Source organism: Mauremys reevesii, linkage group 9 (assembly GCF_016161935.1).
Source record: "Mauremys reevesii isolate NIE-2019 linkage group 9, ASM1616193v1, whole genome shotgun sequence".
Lineage (NCBI taxonomy): Eukaryota > Metazoa > Chordata > Testudines > Geoemydidae > Mauremys > Mauremys reevesii.
The window spans coordinates 66,099,156-66,123,123 of NC_052631.1; the positions used below are offsets into that span (position 1 = coordinate 66,099,156).

At 47.1% G+C, this 23,968-nt stretch overlaps 1 protein-coding gene and 1 long non-coding RNA gene across 4 annotated transcripts in view; one reads left to right on the forward strand and one right to left on the reverse strand.

The window, feature by feature from the left end:
* Positions 1-22,394, forward strand: part of LOC120371572 — a 29,841-nt gene extending 7,447 nt beyond the window's left edge. Inside the window, exons 2-4 of one of the 2 annotated variants that reach the window (XR_005584443.1) lie at positions 17,533-17,653; positions 20,948-21,080; positions 21,938-22,394. This is a non-coding gene — a long non-coding RNA (uncharacterized LOC120371572). The remainder of the gene's footprint in view (positions 1-17,532; positions 17,654-20,947; positions 21,081-21,937) is intronic. The other variant, XR_005584444.1, reaches the window with a different exon arrangement.
* TNMD (tenomodulin) lies at positions 366-22,405 on the reverse strand. Of its 2 annotated transcripts, none has more exons than XM_039487458.1 (7): positions 22,231-22,405; positions 21,930-22,064; positions 10,678-10,818; positions 9,088-9,189; positions 6,488-6,641; positions 3,471-3,643; positions 366-945 (listed from the first exon to the last, which is right to left on the reverse strand). In XM_039487458.1, the coding sequence occupies exons 1-7, from the start codon at positions 22,258-22,260 to the stop codon at positions 736-738; spliced, it is 945 nt and encodes a 314-aa protein (XP_039343392.1). In that variant the 5' UTR covers positions 22,261-22,405; the 3' UTR covers positions 366-735. The 2 variants fall into 2 exon arrangements, with proteins under 2 accessions (XP_039343392.1, XP_039343391.1); XM_039487457.1 differs by having other exon boundaries at positions 22,213-22,405.
* Between the last annotated feature and the right edge of the window lie 1,563 nt (positions 22,406-23,968).

Below are 23,968 nucleotides of genomic sequence, written 5' to 3' on the forward strand. Positions count from 1 at the left end.
TAGCATCGTGCTGAGATGCTGACTCGGAGGGCAGAGTGCCAGCATGCGAACGCCTGGCACCTGGATTTCTGATGAACTAAGTGCCCATGGGAGTCCTGTGTGTTTTCTGTGTCTAGAGAGGTGCTGAGGGAATGGCCAGGTCAGTGTAGTCAGTCTGTATGCAATCTGGCACAAACAGGGATACGGATACTGTGCTGCAACCCTCACTCGCCTTTATATGACCTTAGCTAGCTGAGCCCAGCGAGGGACCTGCAACCTGAGCTCCGCGTGTTAGCTGGCTCTGGAGCTGCACAGTGAGCTCACTTGTCAGACCCACTAAGCAGCACAGATTGAGTTTAAATGACTTTTCTTTGCAATTGCTCATAGAAAACATTTATTGTTTGGCTCATTTCTTAGGGTGCAGCACAGATACAATCCTGCCTATTCATCCTTTGCATGCTGTCCATGAACATTTCACCACAAGCAGGGGAACGTTAGGCTGCACCTGTTGTGCTCAGCAGGCACTCAGATACGGCAGGGATGAGTGTGGTATCGAATAGAATAGAACAGCAGTACAGGCGGTGCGATCAGCCAGGCATGGCTGGAGCACACAGCAGGAATCAAGGAGTTAACAGCCTGCATTTTACAGGCTTGTAATACAGGGAGGCTAGCTGAGTGGCAGTGTACAATAGGGTCCCTTTATACAGCAAGGGCATACATTAGTTATAGTTCCATTACTTCAGCAGTTGTGTGGCCCTACACTCTCCCTAACATGCGTGCCACCCACCAGTTGCATGGCATGATGATTCTACAGATAACCCTTCCTCCCTGGTAGCAGTAGGGATACGGGTAATAGCCCAGCAGAGGCTCACACACCCGCTGGCAGTATCGGTTGGCACGGCGACACTGAGCACAGCAGTAGCCTTGTTCATCCCACAAGGGGTGGAACTCGAGTCCGTTCTCTGTCTGGAAGAGAAAACAACCAGGAGAGGGTGTGAGGGAGAAAGTGCCTGGGGCAGAGCACAAACCCTGGGTTTAGTTATGGGGAGCTGCTGTGCTGATGGAGTACTAGCCCCCCCAAACGCTAGGGGGATGCTTATCCTGCCATAATAGAACATCAGGGTTAGAAGGGACCTTAGGAGGTCATTTAGTCCAAGCCGCTGCTCAAAGCAGGACCAATCCCCAACTAAATCCCCAAATCATCTCCTCAAGGACTGAGCTCACAACCCTGGGTTTAGCAGGCCAATGCTCAAACCACTGATCTATCCCTCCTCCCACAGATGAACCCAGCACCTATACCCCAGCCCAGTGGAGCACAGCCGTGCCCCAGAGATGCCAAGCTAGGTCTCTCCCAGCTCAGAGCTCAGCCCTTGGACACCTGTGATGGCATCTGACAAATTTGAACTCTGGACCTCACTTTCTGCTTGTTGGCAGGTGGTACACCCCGGCCTCCTCCCATCCCTTTCCTTCCTAGTCCTCCGGCTGCCAGCTTCACACTCCCTGCCCTCCATGCTGCCCCTCTTTCCTGTTCCCCACTGCTTCCTGGCTAGAGGGGGCCACGCTCCAAGTAGTGCTTCTGCCCCTTCTTTCCAATGGGCCTGCCGTGGGGAGGCAGCAGAGGGTACCAGGAGGGAGAGCAGAGAAGCAGCAGGCTGGGGAAAGCCACTAAATCCCTGGTGGTCTTGTGAGGAGAGGAGCAGAACCCCTGGGATCTTGGGAATGGGAAGAGAGGCAGAGCCACCAGGGACTGGGGAAGGGGGCAGAGGGTGAGTTGGGATGGTCTAGTACGTGAGTGACAAGGGGAAGAGGGGCCATTCAGTAGTGCTTACATTCAGGTTTGGGGCTCTGAATATTGGGAGACCCCTGAGATCTGACAGCATTTCTGAGCAGTCTGCTGGCTGGCAGTGGAACTAGTGTTGGCTCAGAGGTTCGGGGCAGCACCCCAAACTTCGGATGCTGTATCTGAGCTAATTGAACCCCCCTAGACTAAAGCACTCATGGTATTCCAGTGCTTGGAGCACAGCAGGAACAGCCTTTTCCCTGGTTCTCCAGGAAGGTGTGACAATGACAATCCGGGTTTTCTGAAGGTTCGTTTTGGGCGTGGTTCCAGGTTTGGATAGAGGTTTGAATCAGTTCTTATTTCATCTAGTTCTCCTTGGCCTTAGAAGGAACAGGACCCAAAGCAAGAGAGCCAGCTTGTCTTAGAAGTGCTGCTGCCTCATAGTCTGAGCACAAGACTGAGAGCCAGGGATTTCTGAGCTGCAATCCTGTCTCCGACTCACTGGGCAAACCATTTAACTGCTCCGTTCCTTGGTTTCCCCAGCTGCAAAATGTGACTAATAATATTTACCTCACTTATGGGGATGCAATGAGGATTAATTAATATGTGTACAGCACTTCAATGCTATACATTGCTATATTGTTTTTGTTGTCCACACAAGATCCAGTGAGAATCTAGTAAAATCACCCAGTGGTTACCTGAGTTACTCACCAGAACTTGGGAGGAGAAGCAGGTGGTAATGCTACTCCTGGGGGGATAGTCATAGCCTGGCTCCACAGAGGAGGGCATGAGCACAGCACACAATTAACAGAGTCAACGTGAACATTTGGAGTGGACTATTCTGGAATTTGAGTGGCCCACCACGTCTTAGCACTGGTTGAAATTTCCGTTTGTAGTGCACCGTTTTCTATCGAGTTTGGTACTTTCTCAGCCCTCATCACTAATATCTGAGCACTCCTCAGTCACTAATGGGTTTTAGCCTCACGGCATCCCTAGGAGGTAAGGAAGCATCATCCTCATTTTAGAGCTGGGAAACTGAGGCACGGGTTGGTTACTGAGCTCCCCGAAGGTCACACAGTGAGTCTGTGGCTGAGCCAGGTCTTCCAAGTCCCAGACCAGTGCCCTGCCCACTAGACCATCCTATCTACCTTAGTCCTCCATAGGCAGGTCAAATGTGATATTACAACTAAAGAACCGTGGCCTCGCCTATTATGAAGAAGGATTGCAGCCATTATGCTGTGCTAGGAGTTAACTATGTTTTGGGGACACTATGAGCATTAGCTCAAACAAAACCCCTAATTGGCATGACCGTTCCACAACATAACTGAGCTTCACAACAGAGCAGTTGTCTTCTTCTCTCCCTCACTCACACTCTTTTTATTATTTCGACAACAACACAGTCAGTCTTTTTTTTTTAAAAATAGAACACATTTTTGCCTTAACTCTAGTACCTCTCATCCCAGGCTCTCAACACTGCTTTAGAAAGGTAAGTGTTGTTATCACCACTTCTAATGTCATCATCAGTTATTGGGATTCTTGTTTTAATGCAGTGGGCTTTAATACCTGCTAAGAGTCACATGTCAGGGGCAGACAGAGGTCAGAAAAAGGTGCTCAAGTAGGTCAGATGACGTAGCTTGAGAGTGTTCCTGTTGTTGAAGTTCAGCCTGAGAGTGAAATATTGACAGTTGCCCAATAATGCCCAAGGACTCACATAGTCATTTACAGGAAGATCCTCTTCAGTTAGCTGCCGGGCCCGGCGTTTGGTTCCTGGCCTCACATCCTTATCCACATGGTGCTCATTCTGTCTTTCAGCCCCGTCTCGTTTGGTCACAAGGAAGTGGACATTATCTTCCCCTCCGTCTTCAAAGTCATGCAGCTCAGGAGCTAAGAATAACAGCACAATCATTACAAACAACTTCCCTGGAGACATTTCAGGGACAAAAGTTGCAGGTGGTGTGCTCACCTCTAGCATGATATGGCACAATGCCCCACTAAATCCAAAACAGCACTAAACCACGCCCAATGTTGTAAGAACATTGGGTCAGACCAATGGTCCATTGAGCCCAGTGTCCTGTCTTCTGACAGCGGCGGTGCCTGATGCTTCAGAGGGAGTGGACAAAACATGGCAATTTATCATGTGATCCATCCACTGTCGTCCAGTCCCAGCATCTGGTAGTCAGAGGCCTAGAGACACCCAACGCATGGGGTTGTGTTCCTGACCATCTTGGCGAATAGCCATTGATGAACCTATCTTCTATGAACTTATCTAATTCTTTTTTAAAACCCAGTTATACTTTCGGCCTTCACAACATCACCTGGAAATGAGTTCCACAGGTTGACTGTGCATTGGGTAAAGAATTGCTTCCTTTTGTACATCTTGCTCTCTGTGCACAACACACAGACAGCTCCATGTTATACAAACTGAGAAGCAAGCAAAAAAATGCCTGCAGTGTTGCTGTGAGAAGGAGCAAAGGGAAAACTTTGTCTCCAGTGAACAAGGGGTTCATTTCAGCTCACCTTCCCCCTTCCCTTGTGCAGGTGCTTGGAAGAAGGGCTGTAAATTGACTACTTAGAAAAGAGAGAGAGGTGAATACTAGGGAAGAGAAGGCTCCACACCTGGGGTCACAAAACGTGCTGACTGCACCTGGGTGTTGTCTGCTGAGCCATCCCACTAGCTTACAGTTACTCTGGAGCAGGGTTTCTCAAACAGCGGTCGTCGCTTGTGTAGGGAAAGCCCCTGGCAGGCCAGGCCAGTGTGTTTACCAGCCCGGTTCGCAGGTCCGTCCGATCGCGGCTCCCACTGGCCGCGGATCGCTGCTCCGGGTCAATGGGAGCTGCTGAAATTGGTGCGGGCCAAGGGATGTACTGGCCGCCACTTCCAGCAGCTCCCATTGGCCCGGAGCAGCAATCCGCGGCCAGTGGGAGCCGCGATCGGCTGGACCTGCAGACGGGGCAGGTAAACACACCGGCCCGACCCACCAGGGGATTTTCCTACAGAAGTGGCGACCCCTATTTGAGAAAACCTGCTCTGGAGGATGTTGCAGGTGTGTAGAGAAGAAGAGTGTTATATAGTCATGGGCCTTAATGGAATCAGACACTGGCCCAGGCACAGAGTGTCTGGTCTGCCAGCCCTTACAAACTGATACATTTTCAAAGCAAGTCATCCGAGATCCTGCCCATGGACAGGTTCTATTGGGCACAAATGCAGATCTCTCTCATTTGACATTGTTCCTTCCTTCACAGTCCCACAATGGCACCAGCCTGTCTTGTGGGTGATACCCACAAGACACCCACAAGAGGCTTAATCGTACAAGGTGCCCCCTTGGGGAATGTTCAGCCAATCAGAATTTGTTCTGATTATGTAATGCTTTTATGTTGGCGCTCTACATGCTGCAGGCAGCTGGCTTGTGGGCAGAGGCAGTGGAAGCTGCTTTGACTGGGGTTGGGGAAGCGGCACAGTGAAACCTAAACGCAGTGAGCATGGGGAATGGGAGAGTCAGGGGCAGCGGGAGGACATCGGGATGGGCATTCTGCATTGGGAGCAGAGGGAGGCGGGGGCAGCGGGGCAGAGGAAGGACAGTTGGGGTATTGGGTAGGAGGGGAGTGAGGGTGGGGGAGAGGCAGTCGAGGTGTCAAGAATAGGAGGGGAGTGGGGTGAGTGGTCTGCATGGGGGAGGTGCAGTCAGGGTGTTGGGTAGGAGAGGATTGGGTGGGTGGTTTGCATGGGGGGAGGGGAAGTCGGGGTGTCAGGGATAGGTGGGGAGCGGGATGGGGGGTCTGCATAGGGGGAATTACTGAGACTTGGCCTGATCACCCTGCTTCCCACCTGCTCCCCAATGCCATGGCAGCCTCTCCAGCCCCTGGGGTCGCGCTCTCGTCCCCAGCAGCTGTGGGGCCCAGCCTCGCCTGAGCACATCAAACAACTTGCTTGTTGCAGAGGTGGAAACATAAATCATCCCCTCGATGCTTCCATTGTGGGGGCCTTGTCCCCCCAAGCGCACTTTGGTTCCACCACCCCTGCCTGAGGTGGAGTTCTGGTGGAAGCAGGAGACTCCCACTATCTGATCCTTCACTTTAACTGAGCTTCACAACAGAGCAGTTGTCTTTCTAACTGACCTCCACACTCTTGACAGTTATTACTTCGAACACAACAGTCACAGTTCTCTTTTTCAATAATAGAACAGTATTTGCCTTAACTCTAGTACCTCTCATCCCAGGCTCTCAACACTGCTTTAGAAAGGTAAGTGTTGTTATCACCACTTCACGATGGGGAAAGAGACACCAAGTGGCTAAGTGACTTGCCTGAGGTAACGCAGTGAATCAGTGACAGAATTTAGTTGTCTTGGTTTCCATTCATCTTCTCTAGACATTGTTGGCTTCCTTTCAAGTGCCAAAGAAATGTTTCTCTTTGTTCCTGTGACAGAGGGCAGGCTGATTGAGAGCTGATAATGAAGGACAGATTGACTTATTGCAGGGAAAAGGCCTAGCTAGTTAGATTACACGGATTGTTTTCTTGTGGTAGTAAAAAAGGATCTGTCCACATTCATTTCTCTGATTTATAACTCCACTTTGGAAACTTGTTCTGGGCCAGCTCGCAGCATACAAAATTTCAGAGAGAAAGACGGGAACTGTTAATTTGACTGCAAAGCTGTTCCTGGAGATGCAGGTTGGTTAACACATTACATCTCTTGTGAGCGTCTGCAGGGGTGAGAGAAAAGCTTATTTTACCTGTGATTAGAGTTGGGTGGATCCAGTGTATGGTCACATTTTTACAGATGTCAAAAATTTTGGAGCTCTTTAGGAATTCTTTGTTGTCAATAGGTTTTTCTTCTGGAATCCAGACCATGGATTGCTCCAAGTAGGTAGTCATCAGTTCATCTTCCTGAAAGAAGAAGGAGGTGTCACCTTGGTGTGCCAGCATAGACCCCACCACCTCCTGTGGCTTCTACCCCTCCTCAGATTCCGTTGCTAAAGACATTACTTGTTAAAACAGTGCAAAACATACACTCCCTGTTTTTAAAGCTCCATGGATTTTGCCTTACAGGTTTAGGGCCCCAGTTCTGACCTCTAGCCCTGGTGTACAGTTAAAATTATGACCAACTGAGCTGAGTTGCTGAGGAGTGTGAAAAATTCACACCCCTGAGTGCCATAGTTAAATTGACCTAACCCCCAGCGTAGATGCTGGAATAATTCTTCCATCAACTTATCTACTGCCACTTGGGGAGGTGGATTACCTACATCGCCAGAAAAACCCCTTCCGTCAATGCAGGAAGCATCTACGCTACAGCTGTGTAGCTGTAGCATGTGTACTGTAGATGTGACCTCATGGAGTAAGCCCCATTGATTTTAATGGAGTTACTCCTGGTTTATACCTGAGGACGTGACAGCAGAATAATCAGGGATCTTGTCTCTTTCTATGCCTCCTGCAGTTCCTTTGCTTATCTGAGGGCTTGCCTATGCTACAAATGCTTTGCCAGCATAGCTCTGTCGGCTAGGGGACGTGATTTTTTTTCATGCTCCTAGCCAACAGAACTAAGCCTAACACTAGCCAGCACCCCCCAGAGGATTCAGGGGGCCTTGGGCAAAGCAATTTCAGGGGCCCCTTCCATAAAAAAAAGTTGCAATACTATAGTCTCGTGGGGACCCCTGCGGGGCCCGGGGCCTGGGGCAAATAGCCCCACTCGCCCCCCCCCCCCCGGGCGGCCCTGACACTAGCTCTCTTTTCTCTCCAGTCACTTAGTGGGTATGCCAACCCTGCAGTCAGAGGTGAGACTGCAGCATGTGTAGACATATCCGAGCTAGCCTGGAGGTAGCTTGCTCCAGTAACACTAGTAGTGAAGCTGTGGCAGTGTGGGCTAGCCGCTCCATGCCCAGGGTCCCAGATGGGCTCGTACAAGCCATGCTGCCGCTTGTGCTGCTGCAGATCCACTGCTATTGTTATTAGAACTTGATAGATCAAAGCTGACTTGGGTATGTCTACATCTGCTGCAGTCACATCACACCTCTGATTGCAGTGTAGACATACTCAATCTTGCTTCAAGAGCCTTCTCCTCTGCAACTACTGCCATTTGGAACAGCCTTCTGTATTCCCTGATTCATCAATTCTCCAACTCCTTTCAAATCTCAGATTAAAGCATCTCCTTTCTCCCTTGCTCATTCCTCTTAAATTCTCTCTCCTTCTGTTACTAATTTGTGGTCAAGCACTTTCATTTATTCCTCACAAGATGCCTTTGTGCCACTGTTTTCTGTCATTTATACCAGATGTCTCTCCTATTACATTATTCTGTAGTGTATTTTGGCATGCAGATTTTATGAACGAGGCTATACAAAAGAGTATTGCATTGGATTGCACCAAGCAACTTACTAAATACTACATGTATGCAGTGTGCTATTTACCATTGCTAAACTACACCAAGGCCCATCACAACAGCTCTCAAAGCTGCTGAGCTCCCCTTCAGATTTTGATCTGCTTTAACCACCATCTATTTATTATTGGGATATTGGGTGGAGGAGAGAAATGATTGCTGATCGGAGTCGCCAAGTGTGTGTTTTTCTTGGCTATGCAGCCATGCACAGGAAGAAACGACTAGATCTTAAATCTTAGTTTATCACACTGTGTTTTCCCTTTCTGTTCTCTCTCCTGGGAAATACTGTTTTGGTAAAGATTAAAAAATCATAGTTATTTGATGACCCAAAAGCTCTACTAGATTCTCATGAAATATCCAAAGAATCTGTGATTGAAAACTCAAAGGAAAAATAACTCCCAGAATCTAGGCCCTGAATCAGAAAAGCCCTTCTGCACATGCATAATTTTAAGCATATGGTTAAATTCTGTTGGCTGCAATGGGGTTTAAGCACATAAATAAGTACTTTCCTGAATCAGGGCCTTAGTGATTCACTGTTGCCTAAATGTGGCTGCTCTTGTTATTTCATGTCCTTTGCATAATTCTCTCACAGAGCACTAGGCAGATCTTTCTGGAAGAAATCATTAGATTGACTTCTGGCGTCTGCTAATCCTGAGCTGCCGTGTGGCCTTTTAACTACAACAGGATTATTGTTCTTGATTCTTGGTATTGTACTGATGGGGATTTTGTCTGTCTTGTCTGATCCTGTCTCTTTGAATTGTCATTTTTACCAGCAATCCTCTGAAACAGGATCATTTTATGAAACCATCGCAATGCTCATTGTTCCGTAGTAGCAAACTGTCAGTGAAGGACGGAGCAGATGGAATTCCAATGAGAACATGCTCTGTTTCCTAGATGAAACTATCAAAGTCAGCTTCACATGGGGTGGCTTATGCAGATTTTTATTTTATTTTATTTACATACCTCAGGTTCCTGTATTTCAGCCTCCGTAGTTTCAGGTATTACTTTAATCTGAGTTTTGATGAAGCATTTTTGAAGTCCTCCAAAAAAGATGCCAGTTATTCCCTAAAAGCAACAACAACCAGGCAAATGAAATGTGAAAGTTTAAATAGCGGCACAAGGAGAATCTCATTGGATCACAGTTTAGTTACGTTTTTTGTTAGTTTTTGTGCAATGGTGCTAAGATGTACTAAAAAGATCTCCTAAGGGATATTGCAATATATGGGTTTGGAGAGTGGTGCTATTTACAAATAGCTAAAGGAAGAGCTTAATAAAACGCCATCCTGATACCCACTTCTTTGTAACTATCGCATGCTTTAGTCATCACAAATAAATGAATAAAGTATAATATGGCCATTCTGAATATATGAATCTTCAGCCTTCAACTCTTGCTAGATTATTAGATGAAGATTTCAGGACATGCACCAAGCAGAGTATTTCCCTAGGAATTATAACTAGGTTTCAAATAGATCTTCTTATCTGGTCATGAGGTTTTGATGCTCTCCTGACAGGCAAACATGCCATTTTTTTGTAGATTTACTACAGTCACATTCATCTGCAAGGATAAATCCAATGACTAGATCTTGATTTCAAACCAGGTTTTCATGGAACATCACCATCCCCACGGTGAAGAGCTCTGGTATTAAATGCCCCTGAGAGCATATTGGGAGAATAGCATCTTTCCTTCTGAAGGATCTCCAAAGCACGCCGTGAAGCGGCATCACTCACTCAGCTAACTCGAGCAGCACTATACAACAGCTTTTAGGACTTGATCTCCCTGAGCACTCCTTGCCCTAACCCAACAAAGATCTTAAGCATGTGCTTAATTTTAAGCACATTATCAGTTCCATTGAAGTCAAGCTTGCATAAAGTAAGTGAAGACTAACTCTGCAATGGAACTGTAGAGGGAATTCAAAAGGGTGGAACAATAGGACTAAGAATTTGGATAGGGTATGATATCTAATATATGGGAGAGTATGGTCTAGTGGTTAAAGTACAGGCAGAAATAGGAATCAGAAGACCTGGATTCTATTTCTGGATATGCGGGGCAGTGTTGGACAAGTCACTTAACCTGTCTATGCCTCAGTTTTCCTATCTGTCTAATGGAGGTAATTGGATATACCTCTGAGGGCTATTGTTCAGTTATTGCAAAATACTTGGAGCTCCTCAGTGAAAATTCTCAGGCTCCCAACTCTTATTTGTGGAGGTGTCCTATCCAACTATTTGTCCAGTCTTATCCTTGCTTAACATAAGAGAAATGATCAGAGAAGGAAATACCCAGTGTGAAGTGGCTTCAGCATAGATAGCAGTAAGTTTTTCCCCTTCCACACTTCGTGTCTCTGCTGTGACTGTGAACAGTGGTACCAGTTATGATATTGACACTTTCCTACAAGAAACTGGACTGAAACTGCAGGGCCCTCCCTGAAAGCCCATCTAATGGTAATAATTAATGCCCTTAAGTCACTCCCAGAGGGTCTACAGATAAAACCGTCGCTGTGTCATGACCATCTGGTTGCCTCGTTGTAGAAGGTTTAGAAAAACTGGCATACTTACATTTTTAAAGTCATGTATTTCTAAAATTTCCTCTCTGCCATTTCCAGATCTGAATGTCTCTGTTCTGGTTAGAGGATCTATCTCCATCAAAATCTTCTTTTTCTCCCCATGGCTAAAGAATGTGTGCTCCATATCGTATATCTGGGAGGACAAGAAATATAAGCAGAGGCAGTCAGGTCCATCCCAATATTTTAATTTTTGTTGATTTAGCAATTTTAAAAAAAAAATCCATTGTTTTACACTGGTTTTTTACCACAGTTTCTGCAGATAGTTATAAAAGTTCCTAAGCACCAATGCCAAGAGGCCAGAGCTTTGGAGCAGGAGCTATCTCTGCTTTCTAGTATCTGCTGGTTGCTTTTACAGCTGCTCCGCTCACTTTGGGCTCAATCCTACTCTCCATTCCAGGAAAAATACCCTAAACCTCCATGCTTGCATACAATGGTGACAAATGTTACAGAAAAATTGAGGCTAGATAGATGGACTTTAACGCGAGTCTTGCCTGAGTCAGAAGGTCAGGATCAGACCCTCAGTCCATTCATGTGTTAGTGATGGGTGTACTTCAAAAGTAATTGTCCCACAAAGTGTCGACCCGGATTTTGAACATCCCCAACCTGGGGTTTTGGTTTGGCCCAATACACAGATAAAGATCATTTGCAAAAATGGAATCCAGATCTAGGTTTGGATTTCAAGCTTTCCAAAGTTACTAGGAACTGCCAGACCTGACTACTCCAGTGTCCTTTAACTCACAATAGGCCAGTACCAGCTGCTTTGGAGGAAGGTGCAAGTGGACAATTTAGAATAACCTATCCAGAGGGAAAGTTTCTTACTAACTCCCTTAGGGTACGTCCAGACTACTGCCGGATTGGCGGGTAGCGATAGATTTATCGGGGATCGATATATCGCGTCTCATCTAGGCCTGGTCTACACTAGGGAGGGGTGTCAATGTAAGATATGCAACTTCAGCTACGGGAATACCATAGCTGAAGTCGACATATCTTATTCCGACTTACCTCCTATCCTCATGGTGCGGGATCGACGGCTGCGGCTCCCTCGTCGACTCCGCTACCGCCGCTTGCTCTGATGAAGTTCCGGAGTCGACGGGGAGCGCATTCAGGGATCGATATATCGCATCTAGATGAAATGCGATATATCGATCCCCGATAAATTGATTGCTACCCGCCGATCCGGCGGATAGTCTGGACGTACCCCTAGACGCGATATATCGATCCCCGAACGTGCTCCCCGTCGACTCCGGAACTCCACCAGAGCGAGCAGCGGTAGTGGAGTCGATGGGGGAGCCGCGGCCGTCGATCCCGCACCGTGAGGATGGGAGGTAAGTCAGAATAAGATATGTCGACTTCAGCTACGGTATTCCCGTAGCTGAAGTTGCGTATCTTACATTGACACCCCTCCCTAGTGTAGACCAGGCCTTAGTTAGCAGTTGGCTCATGTCTGAAGGGTTTATATCTCTTACTTTGTAAATTCTATCTCATGTAACAGTGGATGTTTTCATTCTTCGTATCAGTGTGTAATTGTATTTTTAACCTGCTAAGCTCTTGGCTTCAATAGGATCTTGTGACAGTGAGTTTCACAGGTCAACTCTGCACTGTTTGAGAGAGAAAATTAATGTAGTAGTTTTAAATCTGCAGCCTTTTAATTTGATTGAATGTTCTGCCGTTCTTGTATAATGAGAGAAGTGAAACAGGAGCTCATGAAATAGCCTTTTCATTCTGTCAGGCACCTTTAGTCAGAGGCATCTGGCTCTAGAATGTACCTTTTTCCAACACAGCTGGAATCAGGTGACCTGCAGGCACCTGGCAAGGCCTTGTTATTCTCTTGGGCCTCTGAGAAGATGGGTCCGTTAAAGTCAGGCAAATAGATTAATGGGAGAGGAATGATGAAGGTTAATGGACCGGGTGGGTGAGGAAGGACTTGTTGATATTGGTTCTGTTTGCTGATGCTGCACATGTATTTTATATAATGATGTTGTGAGACAGGCAGATTTTATCTATAACTAAAGTAATTGCAGGGTGTCCCCACTGGCTCCCTATGTAATGCTAGATTCATTATTTACTCCAGTCCCCACTAGGGGGCTCCCTATGCCTTCTTGAACTCTGTTTCCACTAGCACAGGCCTGGTCTACACCAGAAAATAAAGTTGGCTTAACTACATCGCTCAGGGGTGTGAAAAATCCAGATCCCTGAGCAGCATAGTTAAGATGACCTAACCCTTACTGTACACAGTGCTAGGTGGATGGATGAATTCTTCTGTTGACCTCGCTAGTGCCTCTCATGGAGGTGGATTACCTACACCGATAGGCAAACCCCTCCCGTGGGAGTAGGTCATGTCTACACTGAAGCACTACAGTGGTGCAACACTTTCATTTTAAATGTAGACAAGCCCAACATTCTTTACCTAATGTTGACTGTTCAAGTGCTAGTGTAGACAAGTCTAACCCATTCTCAACACTATGCCAAGATAGCCCACTCCTGGCTGACAGTGGGTGTGCTAATGTAGACGGGTTTAGGAGCCAGGATAAACCGCCCCCTTCTCACACACTTTTTCACTTCAGTCCTCTCACTCTCAAGGCAGTGGTGGATTAAGGGATGATTTAGCAAACTGGCTGGTCCAGGCCCTGTGCTCCCAAGGGACTCCATCCCCCTGGCACAGCTGAGGTTGCACACACAGAAAACCTGTGGCCCACCTGTGCCTCAAGGTCCTGCATGATGCAGATTGAGTAAGACTTGCTACAGCTCCCTCCAGGGCCCGTTGACACCAGTGCTGTATCAACCAGAGGGGGCACCGCTAGTGCCAAGCAACAGGAGGTTCAGCTACCCCTGAAAATGAGGGAGGTGCAGTGCTATATAGGAAGGACAGGCTGGGGTGAGGGTGAGTCTGTGGGATGGGGTCAGAGTAGAAAGATCTCTAGGAAGAAGGCCAGAGCTGAGACCCCTTCCTTCTCCTCAGAAGATGCCCGAAGATGGGTATGCCTTAGCCATTTGCCTTGGACTCGCCTGTAGCCAGTCCCACCTTACCCCATTACTTTAGCTGAGGGAAGCCCTGCTCTGTGTGTGCTTGGCCTTTACAGGGGCAGGGTGTCCTTTTCATCTTGTTCCTCTTTAAATGGTGTGGAAGCTCCATCCAAGCCTACAGAATTCTTGCCTGCTCCTGTTGTGTCTGTCTGTCTTCTGTCCAGCCATAAGGAAGATGATGAAACACTGGCACTGTGGGAACGGAATCCTAGGCGGAGGGGTCACTGTGGCGATCCCATAGCTAAAGGTGTGCATTAGATAATGAGGTACAAGAATCTTAATAAGTAGGGCCAGTGACGTGCATGAGGAGGAACGGGCACTTGCACTTTGGTCCAAGCAGTTAGCCAATATTGGAGCCTTGTGGGTTTGTTTCCGTCAGAAGGAGAAATGGATGATATGTGTCAGGTATGTTCTGTGGTGCAATCCTGTTTATTTACAGAGCACATGCTCTCAGCTGCAGGCAGTTCCCTTTCTCACAATTTCCAAGCCTGTCCTGTGCCCCAAGGAGCTCTGTCTCTGCTCTCTTTTTGAGCCATGCTCATCACTGCATCTCTGGCTGTGTCTGCTGGCTTCCTGCCTCTCAGGGCTAGTCTACACTTACCAGCCGGGTCAACGCGGTGAGTTCGACTTCTCGGAGTTCGAACTATCGCGTCTAATGTGGACGCGATAGTTCGAACTCCGGAAGCGCCGCAGTCGACTCCGGTACTCCACCACTGCAAACGGCGGTGGCGGAGTCGACCTTGGAGCCGCGGACTTCGATTCCGCGGCATCTGGACGGGTGAGTAGTTCGAACTAGGGTACTTCGAATTCAGCTACGCTATTCACGTAGCTGAATTTGCGTACCCTAGTTCGACCCCGCTTCTTAGTGTGGACCAGCCCTCACACAAAGCAACCCCCTGGTTTGCGGTTAGTCCCAAGGAAACCCCTCAGAACACCTGTTCAGACTTTGCATTGCCTTAGGCAGTCATATGTATTGTCTCCAGTTATCACTCCATATAAAGGGGCTTAATTGCTATTTCCATTTAGCCTGAAAGAAGGGTGCTTAGAGCTTTAGAAAGGTCTGTGATGGTCTATAGGAGGCAGTAATGAACACCTTCCAGCATAACAGTACTTACATGTCTTGTACCCTCCCTGTGCTGAAATGGGCAAACAGAGAATTAATAGTATATCTCCGATACAATCTGTATTACTCTTCACAGGTATCTGCTGCTGCTGTTGCCAGCTTTGGATGGTGCTAGGCAGCCCTCTTGTCCCTGGGCTTGGCTACACTGGAGAGTTGCAGCGCTGGTGGTGGCTTTACAGCTCTGCAACTCACTCCCCGTCCACACTGGCAAGGCACATACAGCGCTGTATCTCCCTGGCTGCAGCGCTGGTTGTACTCCACGTCTGCCTGGGGAATAACGACTGCAGCGCTGGTGCTGCAGCGCTGGGGTGCCAGTGTAAACAGTGATTAATCTTACTATGCTGTAACTGACCTCCGGAATTTTCCCATAATGCTTTTAACTAAAGAACTCTCTTTGTTTTGTTGTGATGCCTCTCTTTGTTTTGTTGTGAACTCGGGGCTCCCGGAGCTGCTTATCTAAAAAACAAACACAGCTCCTGTTTGCTGTGAATGAGGCAGGCAGGCAGGGGGATGAATGTCTACAGCTAGTGTTTGCTTGAGGAGAGAAACAGCACGGCGGGGGGCGGGGGGGGAGAGGGGGAAGGGAGTCCGTTGGAGCAGCTGCTTATCTGGTCTGAAGGCTATCTGCATTTAAGAGTGAATGAGGGGTCGGGGAAGTGGTCGGAATTTGCAAGGCAGGGAGCTGACAGTGTCGGCTCCAAAAATCCACTCTCTCTCTCTCCCCCACACTCCCTGTCACACTCCACCCCACCCCCCTCTTTTGAAAAGCACGTTGCAGCCACTTGAACGCTGGGATAGCTGCCCATAATGCACCTCTCCCAACACCGCTGCAAATGCTGCAAATGTGGCCACACTGCAGCGCTGGTAGCTGTCAGTGCGGCCACATTCCAGCGCTTTCCCTACACAACTGTACAAAGACAGCTTTAACTCCCAGCGCTGCACAGCTGCAAGTGTAGCCAAGCCTGCTGTTGTTGCCTGACTTTTAAGGGCTGAATAGTAGAAGATGCTATTTGAAGCATACAAATGATCCTCCTGGAGCAGTTAAAGCTGGTGAGTTGTCTTAGAGATTCTCTTTCAAGGATAAAACAGTGTCTCTCTAAAGAGAGACCTCAAGCAAAGGGCACAGAAACCCCTGAAGAGCCAAGAGGGGAAAAGAGAGTACTCACGGTGCCTGAATGCAATATGTTCTCTAATTCAGCAGCAAGACAAGAGGGCTGCATGGTTTGGAGAGGCAAACACCACTCTCATCCCCACAGGAAGCCCCTTTAGGGCAGTCAGTGGCACTTGGGGGGTGGGAGGCTGGAATCTGAGGAGCTTTCACTGCTGCCCCTGCTAAATGTCCTCTCTGGATAAAAGCAGCACTTGCGTCTCCAGGACTGCTGTTCAGGTGCCTTTCTGGACCTCTCTATTCTTTCTTGTCAATGACAGAAAGCTGGCTCAAGGGTCTGGCGGTGAGGTGCACAGCTGCTCCCCCACAGATTGACAACTTGCAGCCAGTCTTCACCACCCTGTGGCTGCCCAGTGGCTTGTGTGAAGTGAGATTGGAGGGTCTCCATCCAATTCCCAGTAGAAACCTGTCCACACACAGCTGGCAGGATCTGGCCTCTTGTTGGTACTCACAGCAGAGGCCAAAGACTGGGTGGGGATGGGGGGAGATTGCACCGGGTTGTATTCATTCTGTGGATAAACAGAGGCTTGTGTCTCCAGGGCTATCAACGCAACAATCCTCATGGAGCCAAATCCTAAGTCCGGGCAGCCTGACTGTGTGCGGAGAGGCAGGAGAAGGGCTTTTATTAATAATAAAACCTAACTGTTATATTGCGCTTTTTGTCTGTAGGGTCAAAGCCTTTTACAAAGGTGATCAGTACCATTATTGCCATTTTACACATTGGAAAACTGAGGCACAAGGCAGTAAAGTGACCTGCCCAAGGTCACCCACGAAACCAGTAGTAGAGCAGGGAATAGAACCCAGCTATCCTCAGTCCCAGTCCAATGCTCTAACCATGCTGCCTCCCACTTTAAAAATTAAAATGCATTAATAATGTTCGGTGTCTCCCTGACATTCCTGAGCATCTCTTGATAGTTAAATTCAGAATTTTTTAAAATATACTTGTTGATAGATTTTACTTTATGGAAAAAATAGGTTAAAGGCTAGAATATGTTGGCGTGCTGCCTGCTCAGAGAGGCAAAGTATGGGCTGTGCTTTAAATCATCCACGAAAGAATCTGAAACCATACTGTAGACTTACTTTAGAATCCCCTTCTGTTTCAGGGGAATGATTTTTCCTGTGAGTTTGGCCAACTAACCCATTCGGAGGCTTGGCTTAGCTGCACATTATTTGGAGAGTTGTGAAATTTTTAATTGGGCTAAAGAGATACTGATAGTTTTGAGAGTCATCTCAGAATTTGCATGGGGAACAAGCTCTCCGCATTGTGATAATCACTTTGGTTTGTTATCTTGTCATCTTTGTTTTGTCCTTGTAATGTTACTAAAGGGCAGGTTCAGGTTATTTCAGTGTTAATGTATGAAGGTGGAGTGCATGGCTCCAAAGGAAAACTGCAAAGTGGAAAATTGGTTTGTTGCTACTTTTTACTTCTTAAAGTCCTATGAAGAGAGCCAGAAAGGGGGTGGGTGGGTGGGTGGGTGTGTGTTTAAAAAAAGGGTTTTGTTATTCTTGCTTTTTTTTTTTTTTAACATTAGAAATTCAACCCTTGCCTATCCTGATTTTCCTGGAAGACTCGATGGACTGCTGGAGAAAGAGTTGTCTCATGAGATCACCGGAGACTGGAATCAGAGCAGTTGAGAGGAGAAGGGGTGTTTGGTCAGGCTGTTTAAATCTGTTTTGCTTTTGTTAACAAACATGTTACTTCAACATCCACCATTGGGGAAAAAAATCTTTCTTTGCGAAAGATTAAAAAATTCGTCCCCCTTCAATTGAGGGCTGTTCTCGAGTCCTCCAGCAAACCCCAAGTCAAGAGCTTATCATTCTAACATTAAAATAACCCAAACAAGCAGGAAACTCCCCCCAAACTTTTCAGGCTTTCATTTTACAGTGAAGCCCAAAGGGCACAAACACAACGTTCCTTTTCTTTGCTGGCCACTTCTGTTTTAATAATTAGAAGACCGGGGTCTTCTGACTTTCCTGCTAGAAATATTTTCTCTTTGACTCTCCATTGCAATGTTAAATGGCTCCTCTTGAGCACTTTGTAATGTTCTTATTTTTTATTGTTTAGACTCCTAGATGTTTGTATGTAATATTTGTATCGCTAGTGGCTTGGACCTTTATGCATTTGGGTAACATTGCATGCTTACTCTTGCTTTACCCCTGCCTCTCTGTGCAGCGGTAGCTGTGAGATACGGTAGTGATGTTTATATTGTGCAGTCTGTCCCCCAACACCTTTCATTTAAGCATGGTGAAGACCTTTCCTGACAGGGTTAACAGCTTATGCTCCCATTGTGTGACTGGCAGGCTGTGTGTAACTAGACCAGGGGTCGGCAACCTTTCAGAAGTGCTGTGCCGAGTCTTCATTTATTCACTCTGATTTAAGGTTTCGTGTGCCAGTCATACATTTTAACGTTTTTAGAAGGTCTCTTTCTATAAGTCTATAATATAGAACTAAACTATTGTTGTATGTAAAGTAAATAAGGTTTTTAAAATGTTTAAGAAGCTTCATTTAAAATTAAATTAAAATGCAGAGCGCCCTGGACTGGTGGCCAGGACCCGGGCAGTGTGAGTGCCACTGAAAATCAGTTTGCGTGCTGCCTTTGGCACGCGTGCCATAAGTTGCCTACCCCTGAACTAGAGGAACAGTAGAGACCCTGTGAGGTCCCAGCTTGGAGATGTGTGTGTGGCTTTTATTTCTTTTTGATGATAAGAAAATAAACTTTCAGGAAGTGGGACACTTCTTATCCAAATAGAACGATCACACTTGGGGCCTGGACTGTTTGACAGTTTAAAGTGCATTCTGCTTTGAAAAAATGGTCTTCACATCGTAAAGCTAGGTGTGTTTAAAGGGAGTCTCTTTCTTGACCAATGCCTTTTGGATCTGTGGAGAGACAAGGTGGGTGAGGTAATATCTTTTATTGGACCTGTGTCAGCCAGACCTATCCCTGTAGAAAGAGAGCTGCACTGGGCACACATGGGGCCTCTAGTAGCACTACACATGTAGGTCTATTGTTCTCCAGGCCTTTACATGATTAACAGAGTCCTTTCTGTGCTTCACAGAACTGTCACATCTAAGCCACCGGAAATCAGTGTCAGGATGAGGTTCATCTGTTGCTCTTGGGGCTTGACCCAGAGCCTCTTGCACTCCAAATCAGCTGCTATGTCAGGAACTTCGATGAGTGACTTGGCTGAAGTGTTCAACCACTCCTCTGTCTGCTAGACAAAGGGCCAGATTCATTGTTGCCCTTGGGCCCCTCTGGGCCTAGGACGGGTGTAAGTTGGGTTGCCATCTTTCAGCAGTGCCAAGTGCGTGGGGTGTCTGTGGCCAGGGTGGAGGCAAGGTGGGGGAAGGGCAGGAGAGGAAGGCGGTAGATTTGGCAGTGGGAGGGGACATGGCTGGGGAGGACCAGTACCCTGGTGATTATGCACCTCTGCAAAGCCCCACCAGGAGTCCTGAAACATGGGCACAAATTAGGACAATCCTCGGGGCAGCCCTAGCCTGCAGCAGGGAGTGGCCCCTGAATAAGGGTGGTGCAACCTGCCCCTTCTATGTCTCTGTTGGAGTCTGTGTCACAATGAGTTCATAGTGCTCTTTGCTATGGCAATTGTTGGCTTACTAGGCCAGGGCCCCTTTGACTGCCCACTGTTAGCTAGACAGCTCCCTGGAGGGCAGCACAGCAGCCGAGGCTAGCTCTTCCTGATGGCCTTCAAGGTATGAGCCACACGTCTCCAACCAAAGGCTGTCATAGCAGGACTGTCAGCTGAACTCGGTTACAAACCTACTGCTTGGCAATCGGCTTATGGGCGCAGATGATTGGAATGAAAATATCTCCACCAGATGTCGGCTCTGAATAACAGCAGCTTATTTTAAACAGATGTAGTAAAGTAAAGTAACAAAGGCAAGACCAGGCTTCCAGGCAGCCCCAGGGCTGACACAAGCATTGGAAGGGCCCACACAAGCAGCACCAGAGCCAGATCATAAAAGTTCCTCCCATCAAACCCCTTTCATCCCCCCATTGAACCTCCTCTCACCACCCCTTACTGTGCAGAGTGAAATTCAGCCCTGCACAGATTGTGCGAGGCCTGTGTAGGTACCACTGAAATCCCCCTTTCAGCCCTGGGGCAAGGACTGAGGGACAGCTCAAGCAGTGCCTATGTCTTGCACGGGCCCTCTGTGCTGAGGTAAATCTCGCCCACAGGGTGAGTCTGAGAGAGCTGGGCTTCTAGCCCATGACCCAGGTTTCCCACATTGTGCTCAAGACAACTGCTCCTGCTATCTGGTCCAGGAGCTCTAACCCCAGGCTGTTCTTGGGCCACTCTCTGGACTGGGATTTTATCTGCAAGCAGAAGCCTGGTGGGAGGAGACAAAAGGACAGGGGAAGGCAAGGACCAGGCACGAAGTGGCTTGTTGGTGCCGAGGTCCATGTTCTTGCTTCGGGTGCGTAGTGGGGAGTTTACAGTCCCTGCGAGGTGTTTATGTGGGTTATGATAAGTGGTGTCTTTTCAACATCTGAGATCAGGGCTCGTGCCTGGTAGACAAACCCCTCTCAGTGGGATACATGACACCCATCTGTTTGTGGGTCCAAGTATGAGTCTTGCTTTCGGTGTGAGTGAGCCCGGGGAGCCATCATGCAAGCTATGGTACCCATCCAATTTTGCAAGTTTGCCTAATATAGAGACTCCTCCCCACAAGGGCGCAAGGATAAAGCACAAGCAGCTCATTGGCCTACATTTAGCGATGTTGCTTAAGATGTGAGAAGTCTGAATCAGGGCTACAGACTGGCTAGAATAAAAAGAAGGACTTTCCCTTACTGCAAATCTTAATGCCCGTTGCAATTCCCCCAACACATGTAATAACATTCCTGCCTCTATAGTTTTGTATTTTGCATATTGTAAAACTAATAAAATTATTATTAAAAAATTATAAGATCTGCCGTCTTTGTGCTTCAGGGTATAAACTGGTCACTATCTGGGGTCAGGAAGAAACCTTCCTCCATGATGCAGACCTTCATCTAAAGCACCTGGTAATGGCCACTGTTGTAGACAGGATAGTGGACTCTATGGACCACAGAGACCTGTGATGGTATGTCAGCTGTTATGCTCCTAACTGGTGGGGTAGGAAGATGGTGCGGGAGGAGGTTTGGAGGGGAAGGTAGCCAGCCTATCACATGTAAATTGGCTCCAAAATACGTGCTTTTCTAATCGCTGCTATTTGAACATCTCATCAAACAGAAAATATGTGTCTAAGGATAATGATCCTTTAAAAGTGGAATTTCCCCGAAGAACCAAGAAATATTGGGCCAGTAGAGTCAGCAGAGTTACACGTTGGCCCTTGATGTTGTTTTATTTCAATCTACCTTGTGCTACTCTAGATATGCACAATGGGGATAAGAGAACTACAGGCTTAGGAACTGAAAATAAATGAACACAATCCAGTTAGCAGAAACGCCTCTAAAAGCAAGTCTGTCTCATTGTCCCCTAACATTGCAAACACATTAAAGTAAGAAATATAAATCATGATAATCAATCATTCTAGATTCTGGCTTCTTCTCCTCTTTATGTGGTGGCAAAATGACTTTTCCACCAGTTTATGGTAAGATAATTGAAACAAAATGGAAAATATTTTCATACTTGTCATAAAATTTGCTGCTGGTGAAATAAAGTAATTTAAACTCTTTTTAGCTGAGATCCCATCTGGTGCAATTATTAATTATGAAAATATTTCACTAAAACCACTAAAGGCTAGGTCTGAATAATGAAAAGAAAAAAGTCAGCATGAATATTCTGTAGTGTAAAAACTGTTTATCACAATATTGTATGGATTTTTCGAGTGAACAGTTAGCAGTATTGATAGGTGTAATATTGTAGAAAGATTGATCTCACTGTGTAGAATCGACACTCTAAAATACTGGATCAGTGAATATCTACTTACTTTTTTAGGTGAAGAGTTCCAGAAATATTTGACACCAAAAAATATCAGAATAAGAAAAAGCGCCAGTATGCAGAAGAGCAATCCACAGATCTTGTATCTTTTGCGAATCTTCTTTCTTGTCTTAGATGCTTCTGCCTAATTAATTACAAAACAGCAATATCCAGTGGTCTGCTTATCATTCCAAGGAGTGCTGAATACACATACATATCAGACAGCTATTACGCTCTAGGTAATAAATATTACATGGGAAATTCTGCAATGGTAAAGAAAATCATTAACTTACATCTAAAAAGTGACAGACCTCGGGGCTCTCCTGAGAATTCTTTTCCATGGTCTCTAAGTAAAATTTCCTTCTCTCTCTGTGTGTAGAGAGGTCGGAGAAACCACTGCTGAGGTGGAGTTATAAATGATCAGAACTGCACATGCCAGTGAGGAGAAACTCTGTACTACAATGATTCCAATATGTCATGCTGAAGCCTGCCTTACCACAGGAGTCTATAATGCACCAGTCAAAGTGTGTATATGTGCGTCGGTGCCTATTGCATCTGTGCTGGCGTTGAGGTGTATGGGGGGCAAGCGATTGCCCTGTGGGTTGGGAAAGTGACTGAGGGTGACCTATAATATGACATCTTTCACTCTACACCTACAGTGGCAGTGAATAAGCATTTTATACGCTTACTAAAACGGGACTGCAGCAGAGTTCTGCCCTATCTCCCCCATCCTTGCATCCTCTGTCTTTCCCCCTTTGTCTCACCTTTCCAGCTGTGCCTCACATCAGCTTTTTCAGTAAATCTAATGTTGCCTCCCCGTGCGCCCCCGCCCCCATCCTAACTCTCCCTCCTGACACCTGAGTCTTCTGTGAGCAGCTTAACTAGACCAGTCAGGGCCAGCCTGTGGGGCTCTGGATCAGAGCCGGTGAGGCACCGTAGCCCTTGCTAGCTGCGTGTGTGTTTATGAAGGGCTCTTCAGAAGCAGCCCCTTGGTCCTTTGCTGTGGCTGTGGAGCTGGGAAATGAAATGGGTGTGCCCTCACTGATGTCTGGCTGCTGGTTCCTTTGGAGCTCCCCAGTGGAACGACTACAGTGTCTAGGACACTAGAGTAGCACTCTGCCCCTCCTGGATCCTTCGTCTGGAAGCACTAGGTCAAATTCAACTCCGGTGTAAATGAGCGGAGCTCCATTGACTTTAAGGGGCACCTGCTTAGACCAGGCACTGAATGCTGAACTGCAATGCAAACATGAAAATGGAGTTAAGCCCGGCAAAATGCACCAGTGGTCCCACTCCCCCCAAGTCCCCAGGCTTTGGGGGATTCAGTAGAGAAACAAAGTTTAACTAACTTTTTATGAACTCTTATCTTCCTCTGAAATCTTCTTGGCATGTCCTGGTTCTCAGATGATGGCTCAGCATGTGCCCTCACGTACCGCAGCAGAGTTATTGAATCCACCCTCGATGTGATCTCACAGCAGGGATGCATTCTGGGATATCATCAGTGAAGCAGGAGGTGCCAAGACTCTTCCACAAGGAAGGAATAATTTTAAAAAGTTTATTAAAACACGTGTCCGCTGTGCCTTTAACTCGTGGTAGCGTCATTGTTCACCTTTCTGCCTGTGCAAGGGGTGTGAGTGGCTACCAATGCCTGACTGCAGAGGCTGGAAAGAGATCCGTAGTGGAGATCACACCAGAGCTCCCGCAGCGTCTTCCTTTATTCAGAAGCTACTTTGCAATTTTCTGGTGTAAAGAGCCGAGAACAAAGCACTCAAGGCACAAACTAGTCTTACATATACTACAATACATACATAGTCTTCAGCAGGGAGGGAGCTCAGGACTTTCAACCCCAAAAACAGGCGTATCTGTCACTTGCACTGTAGGAAATTCTTTTAGCTTTGAGTAAGGCTAAGATTTTGTCACTGTTATTTTTAGTAAAGTCACGGACAGGTCACAGGCAACAAACAAAAATTCACAGAACCTGTGACTTTTATTAAAAATAACCGTACAAGCCGCGGCGGAGGCGCATGGCGCCAGCTGCAGCCCCCACCGTGG